The following is a 21,110-nucleotide window of genomic DNA, read 5'->3' as shown; positions in this document are numbered from 1 at the left end:
AAACTACGGTTTCCTTTTAACTATTTGGGTTTAGGGTTGTCTGGTTAATTCTTGGTTTACTGAAACCGTCATTACTCTCAGTTGGCAGAGGTATGAATTACTCTGTGGTGTCTGCTAGCCCTCGTTAGAAGATGCCATACTGTTTTCCTCCCAGACCCAGAGCCTAACTTCACATAGGTTAGCTGACCTCATGTTGTGACCCTCATACCAGCATCCCCAGGCTTCAGGTCATGACCTATGAATTAGCATCCTGGAAGTAAGGGCCATACCCAGTTTCCCTTACAGAAGTGAAGACGTGAAAGTAACTTCCTATGCCTTTCTTGTTTTGGTTTGCAACATGCTAAACAACCAACCCTCAAATCTAAAGGAAGACAATCAGGTTACCCGCACTCTCAAGTATTTCAAACCAATCAAACTGAACTCCCTTCTTTGAACATTTCCATAGCATACATGTATTCACATCAAAAGAATCACAATGATAATAAAAAAAAAAAATCATTTGAAAAAATTTTGTCCGTGTTTCCAGACATAAATTGATACTGTCTTTAAGGCAATTGTCCTGTAAAAACATTATTACCTCGGAACAGCCGGCCCCAGGCCCTCCTGAGCCCACTGCTACTATAAAATCATCTCTGCTGTGGCAAATGGTGTTGGCGTGGTATTTCACCTGTGCTTTACCAAATCATTCCATGCGTAACTGCAAGCATATCCTTTTCTTAACACATTTCGGCCACAACGTGTTTTAAGAAACATTAACTCCTAAGGATAGCAAATACATAAGATGTCTGCACCAGATTGTGCAGAGTAGATCCTGGATATGCTTTTTAATTTTTTTCTCAGCAGGGGGAGCTCGCACTCTCATCTTGAAAGTCTAGGTATACAATATGGAAATTTAAATTTTGATCCCAACTATCAAATGTCAGTATGTGTTAGATTACCCTACCGAACCTCTCCATAAGAAAAATAAAATGTCAAGTCTGACAAACTTGAAAATTTACCTTTGTCTTGAAATTCCTGAAGATAGCTGGAAAAGAAAGCAAGAACATTATATTTTAAAATGAGGGCTGACAAACCAAAACAAGGTCTGTTTGTTGGCAATAATTCAAATCTATTTTTAAATCTGCATTATAAACACACATTTAGAGAAAAAGTACTTCCCATCCTGAAATGACAATTCCAAAAGGCTTATGGGTTTATAATAAAAGTATTTTTAGAGACTGAAGTTAGAGTAGTAAAATCAGAATCTTTAAAATGCACCACATACATTTACTCATTTCCATATCTAGAGGTATTTATATTAAAATTCTCAACCTACCTTTGTCCTAGCACGTAAACACAATACACCCTCAAAAAATCAAACGAACAGTTGGATTTTGGTAGCATGCTTAGAAAAAATATATAATCAAGAACATCCACAAAAAAAAAAGGGATAATATGATAAGCATGTCGGTTTTTAAAAACTATTATAGAGGACATATATTTTGTCTTTACAGTATTTAACACCAACTCAATTGGACATAAAAAAAGTTAATTCTGTGATAATTCTTTATTAAAATGTTAACTACAAAGTTGCTTCTAAGTAAGAAATAAGTAACAAATGGCAAGGAAGTGACTTACGTAGACTTCACATCTTTTATCTTCTTAATAAGGGATTCTCTCTTTTCCTTTGCTTTCTTGGATAAATTTTCCCCTCTCAGTGTGTCTGCTACAAATGTTTCAACATCTAAACCATGAAATATAAGAAACAGGATACAAATTATTGGAAAGAATCATTTTTTGTGAAGACAAATAGGACAATGATTGTTTCTACCCATAAGTGTTAATATCTGTACAATTTGTTACAGTTATTTATCAATCCAAAGCATAACAGTTGAAATATGTTTCAAATACTAAGTTGGACAAATCTGTTCACCACTTAGCTAATAAAATTTGTATGCTCTACTTATGCTTAGCACAGCAAATGCTATTTGGATGTTTGGCATCATTAAACCGGGGAGAAGCGCACAAGTTTTAATAAACTACGGTGCCCCATAAAACAAATTCTCTCATATAAAAGCAAGCACAGAGCTTTTATGCATGTGTTACTATCATTTTATAATATTTGGGAAGTTCCTATGTGAACGGGTCATTCACAACATAATATCGATATAAACTAATGTCTCTGGCAAGGGCCTGTTTTTCCCAGTGTAATCCATTTTGAGGTATGGGCAATATTTAATGTTTTAAAGGAAAAACTAAATCCCTTTTTCTAACCAAGATTCCCAGATCAAACCCCCTCCTTCCTACCTGCTCCACCCATTCTGACCAGCCACCTTCAAAAATTGAAAGAAAAAAAAACCCCAAAACCTCTGTTGTGTGGTTTTGTGTGTTCTTGCTTCTTGCCTTGGTATTACCACCTGGAAATATTTTTTTAAATAAAGTTAAGAAGTGGCAAAAATACATTTGTCCACTATTTAGAAATATAGTAACCTAGAAATAAGATTTTCACAGATTCATATAACATTTCCACAGAGCCTCCTTTTTTTTTAAAATTTAGTAAACTTGTAAATTATTCTGCTTTCTAGTTCTCACTAGTACAAGATTCCAACTAATCCTTACTGGTTTGATTTTATAATAGCCCCATTCTTATTGTTCATGAAACATTATGCAACTTTAATTTTTATTCAGGAGTTCAAATCTTTGAGATATCTAATATAAAGGACCATGAAAAAATTTAAAAGTAGGTATGACTGTAAACCATCCATATTTCATATTGAAAAGACGTGTGTATATTTTACTTTCTTTTTATTTATTTAACTACTTTGTCTCCTAACTCACACTGACAAAAAGATAGGATAAAAGCATATGATAATAGTATATATAATTAATTCAAAGCAGTATAACAGTCTTTCAACTGTACTTATAATTAACAATTTAAAACCTAGTATTTGAGATAGAATGTTATAATCGATTTTAAATTCTTGATTACAAAAGTATCTTGATCCAATAAGCAAGTTGATTAAACTGTTATCCCATATATTCATAATAAATGTATAGAGGTAATCTTTTACTAAATCAGTATGACAAGTGAAAGAATTAAAATTTAATCCTGGAATAATTTTTTTAAATAGCTTTCTGGTTTGACATCCATTAATGACTAATGTTACAAGTAAGTATCAAGATGAAATGAAAGCAAAATGTCACAGCTTCTCTTTACAAAATATGGAGCGGTCCATATTTTGAAGGGGACATAGAGGCATAATCCACAACCAGTGCAAATTAGACTCAGATTTCTAAAGTGAGTTCAAAATAATGAAACTTTTTTTTTTTTTTTAAATCGCTCTCTCCTAAACTCTTTAATTTTTGTACACAGAGAAACAAGCAACCTTTGGACATTCACACATCAGGTGAAATGGAAAAGATCACTGGCTTCTCTGAGGTGGTTAGAATGAATCTAGTAACAAAGTGGAATAAGGGAAGGAGCAGCATGTCTGCTGCTGATTCTTTCTTCCAACCGGACTCAATACTTGGGAGAAGCTCTTGCACAATGATTGGTGAATTGTCTGCTTAATGTGACTCTCACTCAGTGTTTGTCTTTAATTCCCTCACCCACAAGTATTTAATTGCCTATTTTACATTTTCATTATACAATCCAAATTTAAACAAACGGGATCTATTTTAAATCTCTGGAAGCAATAACAGAAGGAATTACAGCCCAAGAGTTATTTCTGTAAGAGGTCATTTCAGTTCTATAAAAACTCGGAAAACATAAAAAGCTGCAATGCTCTATTTAGGGTTTCCTAACACTCCCCCCCAAATATTTTTAAAATACTGACCCATGCTATTTTATGAGGAAATGCTTGCTGAAAGAATGTGTGATTCTAGGAAGAATCCGTGTTGTTTGTTTGTTGAGGGGCAGGAGATTCGGAGATCGGGCACGGGGAAAAAGATCTGTATTTTTACAGGTTTGATGTATTTATTCTTAAATTAATCCCAGAAGGGGGGTTAAGGCAACTAAAAAGATTTAATAAACACCGATTTCTTAAAATAAATTATTTTCCAAGGAGACGTGAAAAGTGTAAGAACTGTTTTTGCTGTTTTCTGGGGGGGGGGGGGGGGTCTTCCCCTCTTTTTTTTTTTTTTAACAAATGAGTTAGGAACTTGAAAGTGGAATTGATTCCTGAAATCTTAGTTTGTTGGTGCCCACAGATTCAGTCGGTTTTGAAGTTTTTGAACTCCGGGCTATTTCTTAAAATCCACACTGTGCCCATTTATTTTCGAACTGAACCAAAGCAGCCTCTCCTGAGCCCCGGACACCCTCTGGGTGCGCGGGGGACCTTCCACCGGGTCCCTGCGGGAAGCAGGCGTCCCGTTCGTCCAGCGCAAAGACAGGGCGAGCGCTGCAAAGTGACTCGGGCTTTCGTGGGAGACGTTTCGGCTCCGCGGTCCTCAAACACTCGCCACTCCCTCCGACTGTTAAACCCCAGGGTCCGCGTCACGGGCGCTGTGAGCAGGGAGCACTGGGTTTGGGGTAGCGCCCTCGCCAGACAAACGCGACTGGATCTGCGGCTTTGTAGCCCAGAGCCAGGGTAATATTTCAAAAGCGGCCAATAAAAGTCCTGGACAAATCAAGCGCTCCTCTGGCTGGTCGGAAAAGAGATTTGAAGCTTTTGATTGTGCCCTGAGTAGCCCTGCAAACGATAAACTGGCAAGCGTGTTAGCCCTCTCCTACCTTCCTTTAGGGGTCGTGTCCCTCGGTTAATATGTAGATTTCACTGACTCCAGACTGCCTGTAATTCGGGGAACAGCCGTAATTCGATTGCAGGAAAAGGTCAGCCCGCCTCCTCGCTAGCCTCTCGGCCTGGCGAGTTAGAATTCCTCTTCCTCAGAGGGAGGGGTCTCCATTCACGCAGTCACCAAAGCGTGGGGACCCGCCCGGCTCGCGTGGAGAATGCGCAGCTCCCAGGAGCCCCGATGCAGCAGGTTTAACCCCCACTCCCGCTCCCGCCCCGCCCGCGGCCACACAGACCTCAGGTCAGCGCGCTGGTACTTAACCCCAGAATTAGCTCCATCTCCATCAGCCTCTGCCCCGGAGTCATCACCAAGGAAAGAGTTATCCCAAGGACTGTAAATGTGGTAGTGATTTTTGTTCCTGTTACCCCTTAACACTGTCAAGAATAAGCCTTATCTCCCGGTACAACTGTAAAGATCTGGGGGAGAGGGCCCTGAGATCAGACTTACAACTGCTCTGTAGATAACTATTAACGTCTGAAAACAAAATGAAAAGATGACATCATGTCTTGGCTCAGCAATCTTCAAGCAGTTGAAGTTAAAAATCTCTCAAAAGCCATAGGAACCCCTAAGAGGCAAACACATAGCGTACCCCAAATCATCGAGTGGTACTCCAATTACCCTTTTTTGTCTGTACATATGGACCCCCAGAAAAACTGCCTACCGCTCATGTCTTCCCTTAGAGCCCAAGTGGCTAGGACAGGTATCTAACACATCACACACACACACACACACACACACACACACACACACACAGCCTCTGTGCTGGCCTGAATTGTATGGGACTGAGTCCACTACCATTTGCTCAGCCCCAGATCAATAACATAAGTGTAAAACCAATTACACCTCACCCCCAAATGGCTTTACTACTTAATTGCACATCTTTCTCTACTTTATGAATTGGGCCAGGTTTCACTATGAATTCACGAAGGTACTATTACTAAACTTAACATGGTAGGAGTCCCAGCCAAACTTTAGGCTGACATCGGAACAAAATAAATAAATAAAATAAAATAAAATAAAATAAAATAAAATAAAATAAGCCTTTTTTTCTCAGCTAAAGGGAGGTGTATGGTCTGACCAAACACCTACTGGTAAAAACATAAAAATCAATCAAACGGGGCACATGTAGATCAATGGAGCCAATGCCCAAAGTTGGAAAATGGCTAATTGAAAAGTTATTGATTCCTTAATCAATGTCTTTCTCCTGATTACCTAGCACTTTTACAGGTTACAGTTATATTGTGAATTTTCCAAACATGGAAGAAGAAATGTGAACAAGCACAAGGAGTTCTCATAGTACAATAAGTAAAACATTCCTAAGTCTTAGAATCCAATCATCTGACAAAATTTTCAAAATTGGCTTTGGAGGCTAAATGATTTATTCTGATAGAAAACTGGGCTGTTGAAGAATACAGATGAACATCTTTCACCTCTAAAAGATGACTCTTGATAAATAACACCTTATAATAATCAAAATCTTTTTACCACTCATTTTCAAAGAAGCCACAGTGAATAACAGATTAGTCTGAGATTTACACTAGATTCACTGTTAGGTAGCATCTATTGTAATGTGTTCAGTATGTGATTGAAAAAGAAATGTAAACTCAGTGGAATGAAAAAGATAGACTTGGCTTTAATTGAAAAAGACAAACTAAGTGAATAATGAGTATATAAAAACTAGCCTATGCCACTTTTATCACCCATATATGACACTTAATCTTAAATTTATGAGAGACAACTGAACTGTGTTTCAAATCACCAGAGGGTTTTCCAATGCTGTTGTTTCTATCTTCCTTCTAGTAATATTTTAATGCTGGTAATGTAGAGATAAACTCATTTGGAAATTTTTTATAGACTTCTCATTTTTCAATATATTTAGATTCCTTTTTTTTTATTAAAGAAAGCCAGTGATAACTTGGGTTGAATAACTATAAAAACCATACATACTATCAAGAGCTTTATTTAGTAATCTGAGATAAAAATACTTTCAATGGAAACCGATGTCGGAAAACAAGTCAGCCAAAGATCCCCTCCTAAAAAAAGGTAGAATATTATATGCTTAATAGAGGCAAATAATTTTTTTTAGTATCACATCTTAATTCATCTACATTATTTGACCCATACAAGAAATTTAAAATTTTTGATCCCTTGACTTACAAACACATATTCCTGTTTCTAGAGGAGAAAACCTTAGAGGTGTCATAGTCTGATTTCACTTTGAGATCAAATGTCTTCATATCAGCTTTATGCTCATTAGCTATTACCGCCAAAATAGGGCAGGCTTATTCTTGCTCTGTAGGAAAATCCAGGTGCTAAAGAAGTAGGTGACTATTGGTGACTCAGTAGGTGGCACTCTTCCCTTTACATACTCAGCCAATGCCCCAGAAGGAAATTATGGGACACTAGACGTACCATAAATAATTCTCATAGGAAAAATAAACCCAAAATGTTGACCAAATTATAAACAGAACTTAGGAAAGGTGGAAATCAAACCATACTATTCTCAGCATTGAAAAAATTCTCCCTCTATTTCAACTGAACTGCATTCTGTATAGATTTTAATGTGTGAAGGTTAAAAAAAAAAAAAAGAGTTCTGGAAATCCCCAGTAGGGGAAAATGCAATATTTCTAACCAAGCCTGCTGTGTGAAAAAATTTCACACAGATATTGCAGAAACGATACGGCCACTTTGTTTATTGTTGGTTTGTTTTGGTTTTGATTTTTCATAGTCCTGACAACCACTATGTTTTTCTTTTAACGTTGGTGTCATTTTCTAATTTAATAAAAAGGAACTTATATCCTCTTACAGGCTTCCTTTTTAAACATGTTGTCCTAAAACAAATGTATGAGAATGAATGGGAATATCTGATTGCAAACCACTAAGGCTCCAGTATTCAAAGGGTGATTAAACAAATGAAGGGGGTTGGGGGCCAGTGTTTCTAGTTCCTCTCACTTTCCTGCCTGCCTGGAGGAAAAACTCACATAAATCAAGATTATTCTTGCTGTTAGCCCTAGTCAAAATATTTGGATGTAGGAAAAGATTAAATGCACAAGATTTGGAATTATCCATTGCTTCCAATTATCCAGGCAAAACCTCTCCTTCCAATGTTGCGAAAAAAAAACATTAAAGGTTGCCTGTAGTGCCTATGGCAGGTCGAAATTGACTTTTAACAAAAAATCTGTAAACTTTTTCTCTATTCATGTAACAGAAGAATAATACAACACTTTTATAAGGAGCATAGGCTTTCAAGATTTAATATACTGATTCCACAGAAATATAAATCGCTGACAGTCAAAACTATACAGCCACTTTTCCAAGAGTATCATTAAATGTGAGTTAAGAATGATAGCATCTATGGGTTTTTGCATTTCGATAGAACGTTTTAGAGGGAAAGAAATGAGAGGAGAAGGGAACAAATATCGAAGCCTAAAACTGCTACAATCAGAAAGAAAAATAGAGAGAAAATAATATAAATTGGTAAGAATACCTTTGAGCACCTATAGCGCAATCAAGCAGTTGAAATGTCAAACATTTGATACAGAGGACATATAACGCTTTGGAAAATAGGCACACGAAACACAAAGGGAACTGTCCAAAGCAATGTTATTTTGATAGGCATTATCTTTTGACTTGTATCCTTTTCTTCTGTAGGCAAGGGATTTCAAGTGCCTGAAAAGTCTAGTTCCTTGTCTTCTCTGGCTTGGAATTCTAGCACGGCACCATGAATTCATTGTTAGAGAGCTCAACTGTTAACTACAACCACGGCTACCAAAATCTCCTTCTTGGTTCCAAAGAAAGTACTAGGTAATCCAGCAATCTCTAAAATGCAAGCCAATGCTCTCCCTGTAGAGTTTTAGTAATTTTTAAATCTAGCCATGTACTACTACCCAACACACTTGAATTATGCAAATAATCATGTACAATCCCAACAGAAGTTTTTGGATGGAAACTGTGAAAAGGCTGCAGAGAACGTTTATTCCCGAAACCTTTCCTACCCCCAAAAGATTTTAATTACAGTCAAACATAAAATGTTAAGCAACTTTATTTGAATGATGAGTTAAAAAAGAAAACTGAAAAACACTGGTTCACTTGCTTCATTTCTTTAAAAAGTATAGACAATAGATATTTTCTCATATCCATACCTCTTAAAAATGTCCTCTGAAAATAAAGTATAAGCCAAATTTACAATCTCCAAAATGTTAGTATTTTAATATCTGTTTTTAATACTTCATGTGTTTTAATATGTGGCTTGTTTTCATTTTTTCACATGAAAACAAGCATTTTTTCACAAGCATTTTGTCATGTGAAAAAATGAAAACAACAGTAAGATGACTTTTAAAACACTCATTTCAGACATTATGCAGGCATATTAACTGACTAAAGAGAAATAAAGGAAGTTAGCATTCGGAGATAATTTAAATATTATGTAATTCTAAGCTTTCAACTAAATTACAAAAATAAGGGCCACACGAAATATTTGTAATTATGGGGATCAGAGAATAATGAGTCTCATAACCTATAAATCATACTATGTGCAAATGTTTGATTATGGACCCAAACAACAAACTGCTTACTGTTGGGAGCTCTCAAGCTTTAAAGGGGTGCACCCAGAGGTCTGCACTTTAGTTCTTAAATTCAAAAAGTTCACACCTAGAAAATCCTGAAAGTGGTGCCATCTACTTTTGGAATAATGATAAACACTTCTCTGGTCTGGTTATTAAAATAGTATTCTAAACATACAATTCCAGCAGTGTAACAATGAAAATGTTAACTGTTGTAAAATAAGAGAAGTACTCGTGTGAAACTCTCATATAATGGAATAAAAGCTGCCTTAAATCAGTCTTTACAGTTCTTTATATCTCCCTTAGTGGTACCCATTAATGACAATAAGCAATTCTTAGAGTAAAATACTATACCACCACAAATGCATTTATCACCCTGTAATCATGTTCAAACCCAAGTCTCCATTCACACACTACTGGTTTTATTCTCTTGATCATATTCATGATGCTAACCAGTAAAACAGCGTATTAGGAGATTTGGTCTCACACTGCTATAATAGCAACTTACTATTTAAAATGCCACATGTCAGATATTAAGGGTTAAAATAAGCACCTTGTAATATACATCCAAAAGAAACTCTTTTAATCCAGTTATCCATGAGCAATACTGAAAGATAAATACTTAGGAGATGACTCAAGTAAAACAATCCAAATTCAGTTTCTAGAATTCTGATGTACGCAGGACAAAGTGAATGATAAGAATTCCAAGAGCATCAGGATAGGTAAGATTTGTGCTACCCTAAAAAGATGTATTTTCTGCCTTGTGCAGAAATACACATCTCCATATCTAGTATAGTGATGCACTATAGCAGTGGATTCGTCACAGCCTTGAAGAACCGCATCCTGAACTCCTAACGTAAGTTCCTATAAATGGTCATTTAAGACTTAAAAGGGGAAGATGAGGATGCAAAGATGTACTTTCATCGTGTGACACAGGAAGTTGGACCTTAATACATACTTCCTTTTTTGTTTTAATATGTTACTCAGGCTGAAAACAAGTGGCTATTTGAGAATCAAACCCTCTTTCAAAGTCTTAAATATGAGCACAATGAATGTTTAAGAAAAATGGGAGTTTGGGAAATGACAAAACCTTGCGTCCCACAACCCCTAACACCTGTAGCTCAGACATCTTTTTGCATTTTTACACCCTTCTCCTCCATTGGTCAGGCCACCAAAGAACTACTTCTTTGACTTCTGATCCCTTCCCAGTTCTCACACACGCATTATTATTCCCTCTCCCTCCCTCGCCTCTCTTTCTCACACACGCACACGACGCCCTCACAATGCATACAGAAATGTCCTGATCCAATTAGTGTAGCTCATCAAAAAGGGCTCCCCCAACATCCTCGGACCAAATTTCAACACACGCCCACTCCCTTCCTCAAACCCCTTTCCCCATTCCCAGTCCCGCTCCCACCGGCCAGGACACATGGGAAGCGTGGGGAGGGAGGGCATAGACTCTGAATGGTTCTGTCCCCACCGGCTCGCCGTCCCCTGGCCCCCGCCCCCGCCCCGGCAGCGTTACCCGCCCCCTTCCCGCTCTTTACCTGCCAACAGGTTCCTAATTTCCTCAGGGAGGGGGTAGGGAGAGGAGGTGCTGCTGGGGTTGGGCATGTTAGGGAGCGCGAGGCGTGCGGAGGGGAAAGACCTGTGCTGAAAAGGGAATCGACGGGCTGGAGTTGCGGCTGCGACCTAGACTCGGGCTAGCGGTCCCGCTAAGGGCAGCGGGGCTACGAGTCCGGACACTGCCGGGCCGGGGTTCACAACAAGGAAGTCACTAAAGCCCCAGCCAGCAGCTGCCGGACTCTCGGCCCAGCCCCTCCCGGCAGATCGGGGCGGGGCGATGGGCTGGGAGGAGAACCAAAGGGCCTGAGGGGCCGAACTGCGCATGTGTATCCTTCGGTTTTCCTAGCCTCGGAAAAGCGCTTCAGAACAGGCCACGCCCACCTCTACGTAAGGGAGCGGGAGGAGCCGCTGGTGGGAAGGGAGCGAACCCCCGCTGCATCAGCTGATCCGGAGCCTGAAGCGCCTTGCAGCCATTTTGGTTACTGGTACCCCCACAACTGCTGACCGTTTCTCCAGGATCCCGAAAATTAAGGTGTCCATAGTACCTCTAAGTTTTCCGATTAAGGGACCTCTGGCCAACGGTAAGCCCGGCCGAGGTTTAACACCTCGCGTAGTAACCCGCAGGAATTTTCAGCCTCCCTAAACTATTATGGCTTTCTTTGTCCGATTGAATGAGGTAACCAAGACCCATCTTCCGCCAGTCTTCCCTGAGAGGTCAGTCTGGAACTGCTCCAGAGAGCAATCCGATTGGCTCTTAAAATTACTTTTCTGCCTGATTCTTATTGTTGGGGCGACTTCCCCCGGTACAAATGAAGAGTGAGGAGTTCTAGTCACTGGCCTTTTGAGTTAAAAAATATGTATAGCAAAAAAAAAAAAAAAAAAATATGTATAGCTAAATAGACATCGATACTACTGTCCCATCTGTCAACATCAAAAAGAAAATTGCTAGTGATTAGAATGGAATTATAAAATGTGTTCAATCCAACCTGATCGTTTAGTCAACAAAATGCTTATTGCATGTCTTCTATCTGTAAATCGTAACAATTTTCTCTAAAACCCCAAAGACACGTTCTGGTGTCTTTAAAGTAAGTGTGTGTGTGTGTGTGTGTGTGTGTGTGTGTGTGTGTGTGTGTGTGTATTCTGTATACGGTGTATATTCTCTATATATGTATATACCAAATATGTGTGTGTGTGTTTATATATGCTTAATGCCCCCCCACACACACACACACATACTTCATATGAGAACTGCCCTGGCAAAACTCTTTCCTTCATGCTACTATTGTATTGTAAACACTGTATTGTGGTTCCAATCACAGTGTAAATTGTTTATTCCTCTACCCTCCAACCCTCACTAAATCAATAGTCCTCAAATTTCAGTTTGCATTACAATGACAGAACTATTAACAATACAGAGTCTCAAGGTCCACTCCCAGAGATTCTAATTCTGTCTACTTAGGGTGGGGGACCTGATTATTTGCATTTTAAATGAGCCCCAGGTAGTTCTGATTCTAGACATCCTGAGATTTGTTGGGGCTTTTTGTTGTTGTTGTTTTTAATTTAAATTTCAGTTAGCATACAGTGCAATATTGGTTTTAGGAGTAGAATTCAGTGATTCATCACTTACATACAACACCCAGTGCTCATCACAGTAAGTGTCCTCCTTAATACCCATCACCTGTCTAGCCCATCTCCTACCCACCTCCCTCCATAAACCTTTAGTTTGTTCTCTCTTTTAAGAGTCTCTGGTGGTTTTGTTTCCCTCTCTTCTTTTCCTCCCTTCCCATATGTTCATCTGTTTTGTTTCTTAAATCTCACATCTGAGTGAAATCATATAGTATTTGTCTTTCCCCGATTGACTTCTTTTGCTTAGCATAATACATTCTAGGTCCATCCACATGGTTGCATATGGCAAGATATCATTCTTTTTGATGGCTGAGTAATATTCCATGGTGTGTGTGTGTGTGTGTGTGTGTGTGTGTGTGTGTGTGCCTGCCAGCCACATCTTCTTTATCCATTCATCAGTCAATGGACATTTAGGTTCTTTCCATAGTTTGGCTATTGTTGACAATGCTGCAATAGACATTGGGGTGTGTTTACCCTTTCAATCTGTATTTTTTTTATCCTTTGGGTAAATACCTACTAGTATAATTGCTGGATCATAGAGTAGTTCTATTTTTAGTTTTTTGAGGAACCTCCATACTGTTCTCCAGAGTGGCTGCACCAGTTTGCATTCCCACCAACAGTGCAAGAGGGTTGTCCTCTCCCCGCATTCTTGCCAACACCTGTTTTCTTGTATTGTTAATTTTAGCATTCTGACAGGTGTGAGGTGGTACCTCATCGTGGTTTTGATTTGTATTTCCCTGATGATGAGTGTTGAGCATCTTTTGATGTGTCTGTTAGCCATCTAGATATCTTCTTTGGAAAAGTGTTATTCATGTCTTCTGCCCATTTCTTACCTGGGTTATTTGTGTTTTGGGTGTTGAGTTTGATAAGTTCTTTGTAGATTTTGGATATTAACCCTTTATCAGATATGTCACTTGCAAATATCTTCTCCCATTCTGTAGGCTGCCTTTTAGTTTTGTTGATTGTTTCCTTCACTATGCAGAAGGTTTTTCTTGATAAAGTCCCACTAGTTCATGTTTGCTTTGTTTCCCTTGCCTCTGGTGATAGTAAGAAATTGCTCTGGCCGAGGTCAAAGAGGTTGTTGCCTGTGTTCTTCTCTAGTATTTTGATGGCTTCCTTTTTCAACATTTAGATCTTTCACCCATTTTGAATTTATTTTTGTGTATGGTATAAGAAAGTGGTCCACGGGTAGCTGGGTGGCTCAGTCAGTTGAGCATCTCACTTCGGCTCAGGTCATGATCTCATGGTTTGTGGGTCTGAGACTCGCATTGGGCTCTGTGCTAACGGTGTGGAGACTGCTTGGGATTCTCTCTCTCCCCCTCTCTGTCTGCCCCTCCCCAACTTGAATTTTCTCTCTCTCTCAAAATAAATAAATAAACTTTAAAAAATGGTCCAGTTTCATTCTTCTGCATTTTGCCGTCCGGTTTTCCCAATATCATTTGTTGAGGAGACTCGTTTTTTTCCCATTGTATGTTCTTTCCTGCTTTGTAGACATCCTGGGATTTGATGTTGAGAATCACTTTATCACTTTCCAGCTCCTAGATGGCACAAAATTTGTCATAACATATCTTTCATCCCCACTTGGAACCTTAAATCTCACAGAGTAATGGCTCCGTTAATATTTCATACAAAAAAAAGTCTAGACAGTAATAGTAAAAAATTAAGTAGTCAAGTGCAATGACATTTTTGTACAATTCTGTAAGAGGTACAACAAACACTAATTGGAAAAGGAAAAATTAGAACATGTTGAAGTCCTCTCAAAACAAAGCAAAAAACAGGGGTGCCTGGCTGGCTCAGTCAAAAGAGCGTGTGACTTTTGATCTCAGGGTCATGAGTTTAAGCCCCACGTTGGGTGTGGAGATTATCTAAATAAATAAGTAAACTTTAAAAAACAAAAACAGGACAAAAACTTTATAATGGAAGTAAAATACACAAATAATAATAATAATAAAACACACCCAAAACAAACCAACTCCCTAAAATGGAATCTGAAATTCCTACTCAGATTTAGTAATGTGATGAATTATAGAAAGAGTACTGAGGGGCGCCTGGGTGGCTCAGTCAGTTGAGCATCCAACTCTTGATTTCCGCTCAGGTCATGATCTCACAGTTTCATGGGTTCAAACCCTGCATCAGGCTCTGCGCTGGCAGTGTGGAGCCTGCTTGGGATTCTCTCTCCCTCTCTCTGCCCTTCCCCCACTTGTACTCTCTCAAAATAAATGAACATAAATAAATAAAATGTAATTTATTTAAAAAAAAAGAATATTGAAAATTAGAATTCTTTTTGGTGGAGGTAAAAGTAAATAGTCTTTTTACAACACAGGCCCTCCAGCTTCAAAGAATTGAGAATTATTACTCTTAAACTACAAAATTATCTTCCTTCCTAAAGAAGAAAGAAACTATTTCTTGGGCATTTTATATTAGTGAGGATTCTTTCCTCCCTTTACAGTTATCACATATAATTCTTTGTCTTGTCACATTTTTTATTAAACCAGGCCTCCAAATGTTCCTATCCTTTGTTTCCTTCTGATAGAACTGACCACATTTTTTCTTTATGCTTGTGTCTCATTTATTTATTTACACTCCACTCATCCCACAAAGGAATTGAAGTGATTTACTCTTGTATCAAATAGACAGTTTTCTGGAGTGGATCAAATGGACAGTGTCTACACTGCTCATTATGACAAGTCATTCTTGTTAGTGACAGGAAACTATTAAGATTGCCTTAAAATATATAGCATCTAGTAGTCCAAATAAAAAAGGCAATAACAGAAAATGGACTTTTTGTGTGAAACACATTTCCCCTACTTAGGAAACCATTCTCAGACACAGGTTTGTGATGGATTCAGTTGGGCAATGCTTTGTATACTCTATCATTTTTACTGTTTATTGTTAAACTTACTGAAATTGATTATAAGACAGAAGAGAAATAAATAGAGGCCAGAAGAAATATTATTTCTCTTGTTTCCAAATGTTTCCTTAACAAAAACTAGGAAGGAAATCAAATCATACTTTACATTCTTTAAACTAGTCCCATTAGGTAAAAAAAAAAAAAAAAAAAAAGAGTAATAAATGAAATTTAAAATCTCAACCTGTTAGAGCAGTAACAGCTTCCCTACCATTCCACAAAGAAGACACTAGAAAATCTTATATTTGTCTTCTCAAACTGGAATCCTCCAGTTCAATGAAGATGTAAATATGGATATGTAAAGAGAGAACTACATATACATATATATATATATATACATATACATATATATATATGTATATATATATATCCCTGTAACTAAAGCTGACCCCCTTCCTGATGTTTTTCAAATTTAGCTGAATAAATATTTGCCAATAGGCCTAGGATTAAAAGAATCTAAAGGAGCACTGAAGAAAAACAATGAGCTAAAACACAATTTACCTTTTTTTCCCTACCCCTCTCCTCTTTCTTTAGTTTGGCATTCATAGGCATGTGGGGAAAAAAATTATATTTTATACTTAGGCATTCTATAGTTCCTTGTTGCTGCATAACAAAACTTGGCTTTAAACACTTAGTATCTCGCGTAGTGTCTGACGGTCAGGAATCCATGAACATTTTAGCTGGGTGGCCCTGGTTGCAGTCATCTGAAGACTCGACCGTAGCTAGAGGATCAGCTTTCAAGGAAGTTCACCCACGGGACTGTTGGCTGGAGTCCTCCAATTCCTCTCTGGCTGTTGGCAAGAGGCCTTAGTTCCTCACTCCATAGACTTCTCCCCGGGCTGCTTAAATGTCCTCTTGACATGGCAACGGGCTTCCCCCAGAGCAAGTGATCCAAGAGATAGCACAGCTAAGACAGAAGCCGCAGTGTCTTTATCACTTAATCTCAGAAGTGGCATCACTTTGCTGCTGCTATATCGTATGGGTGACACAGACCAAACCTGCTATAGAGAGGGAAGGGACTATACGAGGCTGTGAATACCAGGAGGGGAGAATCACTGGGCCTGTATTGAGAGCTAGCTACCACAGCCAGCCCTCTTCCCCCCCCACCCAGTCATTCACATTTCTCTCCCATGCGAAATATACCCATTCCCTCCCAAAGCCACCTATAAAGTCTCATCCTATTACAACAGCAGCTCAAAATCCAGCATCTCATTATCTAAAACAAGTCAGGGTATGGATGCTGCTGCTTAAACACAGCTCCTCGAGTACAGTTTTCTCAACTTAAAGACCTATGAAGTAAAAAGACAAGTTACCTGCTCTCCATATAACACGCATGGTGAGACAGACAATGAGATGGTTATCTACAAAGAGATAACCATTGTAGACGTTCCTATTCAGAAGGGGTAGGGACAATAAGAAGTATACAGTGATTACTGGTTCGTAGCAATTCTAAAATCCAACGAATGTTCTTTGATTAAAAGCAATTCTATTCCCACCTGGGATAACATCTCTATGGGTCTTGGTTCTATCTTCTGAGTCATCCTTCTTTGCCCATGAAAGGTAACCCATGTTTTCAGTTGCATAGTTTGCTCAACCAGCTTTCTGTCAATGGTCTTTTGGAAGTCAAAAGATCCCTTTTCATTTTGTACTCTCACTGTCTCCATCTCTGTCAGGGTTCAAGCAGAGAAGTGAAACTACCAGAATGGAGATAGAGATATATGAAGAGATATACGAAGATATAAGATATATGAAGATATAAGAAGGGATATATGAAGAAATCTGTCACAGAGGTTTGACCCTACAAAATTTGGGAACGTGGTTAAACTGTCTCTGTAAGGCTGTTACTTTTGGATCCGTGGCTGGAGCTTGAAGTCCACAAGGCAGGGAGTCACGAAGGGAAGATAGAGGAGACTCACGACAAGCTGGAATGCAGAAGCACAAGCCATGGTCACGGGGACCGCCTGAAACAAAAGCTACCTTCTGCTGCCCCTGACCCTGACATCCTGCAGAAGCCGGAGTCCTTTGTTCCAGAATTAAAAACACATTTGACTCAAGAGTCAAAACGGAAAGGAGGATCCGGCAGAAGACCGAGCAACTTGCCCTCTCTGGCTTTCTGGCCTGGCTGCTGCCACATGCCACGGAGGTGAACCAGCAGACAAGCAACAATATATGTGAGCTACAAAGTGACTACTGTATCACTCCTGTAAATCTCACACAAGAATCTCTTTTGTGACCCACCCCAGCCAGAAACACATAAAAGGGAATTCCAGGAAAAGTAGGTTGACAGATTGCAAAGCCACCAAGCACACACTTGTACTATTATAAGAATGGAAAGGTGCCTGGCTGGCTCAGTCAGTGGAGCGTGCAACTCTTGATCCCAGGGTCATGAGTTCAAGCCCCACACAGGGTGTAGAGATTACCTAAATATATATATATATATATATATATATATATATATATATATATATATATATATGGTGGACTAGACAAAAGAAGCAATTGAAATCTTGATTTTTTTAAGTTCATTTATTTTGAGAGAGATAGAGAGCAGAGAAGAGGGAGAGGCAAAGGGGGAGAGAGAGAATCTCAAGCAGGCTCCGTGCTGTCAGTGTGAAAATGAAGAGTCAGACGCTTAACTGACTGAGCCACCCAGGCTCCCCGAAATCTTGAATTTATTTTGTGGCCTAATACCTATTTAAAACTTTTTAAACCTGTGTCTTTCAAGTCATCTAGTATGGGCTTTTTAAAGAATTTTCAGAAGTGGGGGCAGGGAACCTGGGTGGTTCAGTCAGTTGGGTGTCCCAACTCCTGATTTCGGCTCAGGTCATGATCTCAGGGTTGTGGGATGGAGTCCTGCATTGGGATCCACACTGAGCATGGAGCCTGCTTAGGATTCTCTCTCTCTCTCTCTCTCTCTCTCTCTCTCTCTCTCTCTCTCTCCTCTGCCCCTCTCCCTTGCTCACTCTCTCTCTCTCTCAAATCAAAAATAAGAGAATTTTCAGAAGTGAAGGTTTGTTGTCATTTTCTAAATTCTTATCCCTCTCTTCATTTGAATCATTTAGGGCTGCTGGGGATGAGTTTATCATTGTGTGGTGCCAGCCAGAAAAACACTATTTTTTCACTGGAATTCATATGAGGTCATTTACCCTTAAAAAATATGACACAGAACCCACCAGAGCCAACAGGTTCTGACAGATGCAGCTCACTAACTTGCCTTTTCAGTTTTTAGGTCATGATTATTGTTAATCCTATTAATGTAATTTATTGACAAGATAAGGAAACACATTCATTCTCTTTTGCTCTCCATCTCATTTGCATATACACAAACGTGTGCTTAGGCACTTTGCTGCCCTAGCCAATTATGTTAAAAGAATAATAAGCAACTTAATATAGACCGGATTTGAGCTCTTAACAAGGTGCTGCTATATGCCTTTAGGATTCTACCAATCAGGAATAAGGTGAGAGAATGTCCGTCCCATTCCAGACTTGTCAGTCAGGGGCTACCCAGCTCTCTCCCCAGGTAACAGCCCTCTTCACCCTTTAACTGATGTTAATTTCCCCTATCCAGACTCTCAATGCTTTGGAGACATCACCATTGTAAGGTCAGTCCTGATGGTAACCTGGCTCTGACCTTATATCCTGGTTCTAGTAACTAAGTTTCTCCAGCCTGGGTTCTGAAACCAAGTCTTTTACCTTGCCTACTTTCAGTAAAAGGGACATATTTGTTTGGATTACTTTTAGCCCTCTTGGACTATGGCTGTCTTATTCTTACAGTCTTGATTTATCTCTGGTAGATTCTGGGTAGATCTCCAGAGAAGGGATGGACCCATGTCCCTGTGTTGCCTTTTACTAATCAGGCTAGGTTAGTATGTGCACTAACAACATACCAAGAAAATGCTCATTCTTTATATTATATAAAATTGAATGCAGACCTCCCTCCTTTCCATGTAAACTGTTTTACTCCTCCATGGTTTGGTGAAGTCACCTTGAACCGTGAATAGCTACGTCAAAAGACAAGAACTTTTGATTCTCTCCCGTAATTATTTTCTTCAAAATCTTTATTTTCTACCTTAGAGTTCCAAATTGAGTGACCTTGAAGATTCCATTTTATTCTTGGCTCAGAAGAGACAGAGATTATCCTGGAGCTTAATATAAGAGATAATGTGCAAGGACACTGGTATAGTTTAAGCCTTTCCAGGGGTGGCTGACTCAGTTGGTAAAGCATGTGACTCTTGACCTCAGGGTTGTTAGAGCCCCATGTTGGGTGTTCACATTACTTAAAAATATATTCAATATAAATTAAGCCTTTCCAGTCCACCCCATTCCCAAGGATGATCCCAACCTGCACTCCCTGAAGTTCTACCAATCAGAGTCAAGAGAGTGGATGAGTAACTGTCTCCCTGTACACCTCAATCTAGACTGGTTTGAGCAGTCAGGTCATCTTATACCTGGATTAAGCACCCTGTGGCTTGGATGAAAGATAACTGAAAACAGTGTTTTGGAATTTCAAACATCCTGAGAGAGGCACCGGGGTGGCTCAATCCTTAAGCATCCAACTCTTGACTTTGGCTCAGGTCATGATTTCACGGTTTGTGAGCCCCACATTGGGTTCTGTGCTGACAGTGCAGGGCCTGCTTGGGATTCTCTCCCTCTCTTTGCCCCTCCCCCACTTGTGCACGCACGTTCTCTCTCTCTCAAAATAGATAAGCATTTATATATTTTAAAAACCATATTAAAAAAAAATCCTAAGAAAAGGCAGGCTGCATACACCTTCCAAGGAATGGTTTCCAGACCAGCTGTGTAAACCAAGCAAGGCGTTCATGGGTATATTTTATGCTGTGTGCCCTGCTCTTTCTTTAGGATAGCTCTGGTCCCCACAACATCCTTAACGACATTTGATGAGAAGACAGTCTTCTAGAAGAAAGGAACTGAAGAGCATGACTGCTTTATTAATTAAACTTTGGAAGACTCAGATTTGGGCTCTGAGTCTTTTTTTTTTTTTTAATGTTTATTTTTGAAAGAGACAGAGAGTGAGTGGGAGAGGGGCAGAGAGAGAGGGAGATGCAGAATCCGAAGCAGGCTCCAGCTGTAGCACAGAGCCCGGTGCAGGACTTGAACTCACAAACCGTGAGATCATCACCTGAGCAAAAGTCGTAGGTTTAATGACTGAGCCACCAGGCATCCCTGGGCTCTGAGTCTTAATTGGCTCAATATGAACTATTATTAAATTTTAATTATTTTTGTTACAGGAATTTTATTTTTGTTTTGTTATTGTAGCTATTTTTTTAAAAAAAACAAATTTAGATGAAACCTAATTTTCTAATACACTTCTAGAGTCATTTTATAGCTAAGTTAGCAGAGATTTTAGAACATTAAATAATTAGAAACGGACCTAGGTTTCTTTCTATATTCAAAGACAACACAGTAAATTGTGATCAGAGTCCTTCCTCTTATTATAGTACATCTATTCTCACTAGGCAATTTTAAAATACCAAGCTGTCTTTAGCAACAGTAATTCAGTGGGTTTGTGCCTAATATATTCATGAAGGGCTTTGATGGATTTGATAACCATAAGCAGCTGTTAACATTAAATTGCCATTTAATTTTTTTCAGTGACTTTCAAAGTTGTCAATATTAAACAGTAGTGTTTTACAAATGACTAAGACCAATAAGAA

The 21,110-nt window shown here is 39.0% G+C and overlaps 1 protein-coding gene and 2 long non-coding RNA genes across 6 annotated transcripts in view; 2 read left to right on the top strand and 1 right to left on the bottom strand.

The window, feature by feature from the left end:
• SKAP2 (src kinase associated phosphoprotein 2) overlaps positions 1 to 11,127 on the bottom strand; it is a 180,623-nt gene extending 169,496 nt beyond the window's left edge. The window contains exons 1-3 of one of the 3 annotated variants that reach the window (XM_058724770.1): positions 10,883 to 11,127; positions 1,618 to 1,723; positions 999 to 1,024 (exon numbers count right to left, since the gene is read on the bottom strand). In XM_058724770.1, the coding sequence (XP_058580753.1) occupies positions 999 to 1,024; positions 1,618 to 1,723; positions 10,883 to 10,949 (199 nt within the window). In that variant the 5' untranslated portion in view covers positions 10,950 to 11,127. The remainder of the gene's footprint in view (positions 1 to 998; positions 1,025 to 1,617; positions 1,724 to 10,882) is intronic. The other 2 variants (XM_058724772.1, XM_058724771.1) reach the window with 2 other exon arrangements.
• Positions 11,128 to 11,239: 112 nt separating this feature from the next.
• LOC131509241 (uncharacterized) lies at positions 11,240 to 18,589 on the top strand. Its single transcript, XR_009260386.1, has 3 exons — positions 11,240 to 11,482; positions 17,109 to 17,710; positions 18,498 to 18,589. It is a non-coding gene; the product is annotated as an uncharacterized LOC131509241 (long non-coding RNA).
• A 111-nt stretch (positions 18,590 to 18,700) lies between these two features.
• LOC131508403 (uncharacterized) lies at positions 18,701 to 20,407 on the top strand. Of its 2 annotated transcripts, XR_009259998.1 has the most exons (3): positions 18,701 to 19,612; positions 19,740 to 19,823; positions 20,296 to 20,407. It is a non-coding gene; the product is annotated as an uncharacterized LOC131508403 (long non-coding RNA). The 2 variants fall into 2 exon arrangements; XR_009259997.1 differs by having other exon boundaries at positions 19,740 to 20,407.
• Positions 20,408 to 21,110: the final 703 nt, after the last annotated feature.

The sequence above is a fragment of the Neofelis nebulosa genome, chromosome 4, assembly GCF_028018385.1.
Source record: "Neofelis nebulosa isolate mNeoNeb1 chromosome 4, mNeoNeb1.pri, whole genome shotgun sequence".
NCBI lineage: Eukaryota > Metazoa > Chordata > Mammalia > Carnivora > Felidae > Neofelis > Neofelis nebulosa.
The sequence above is the reverse complement of the archived record's forward strand: the minus strand, read 5'-3'. Positions and strand labels throughout refer to the sequence as shown.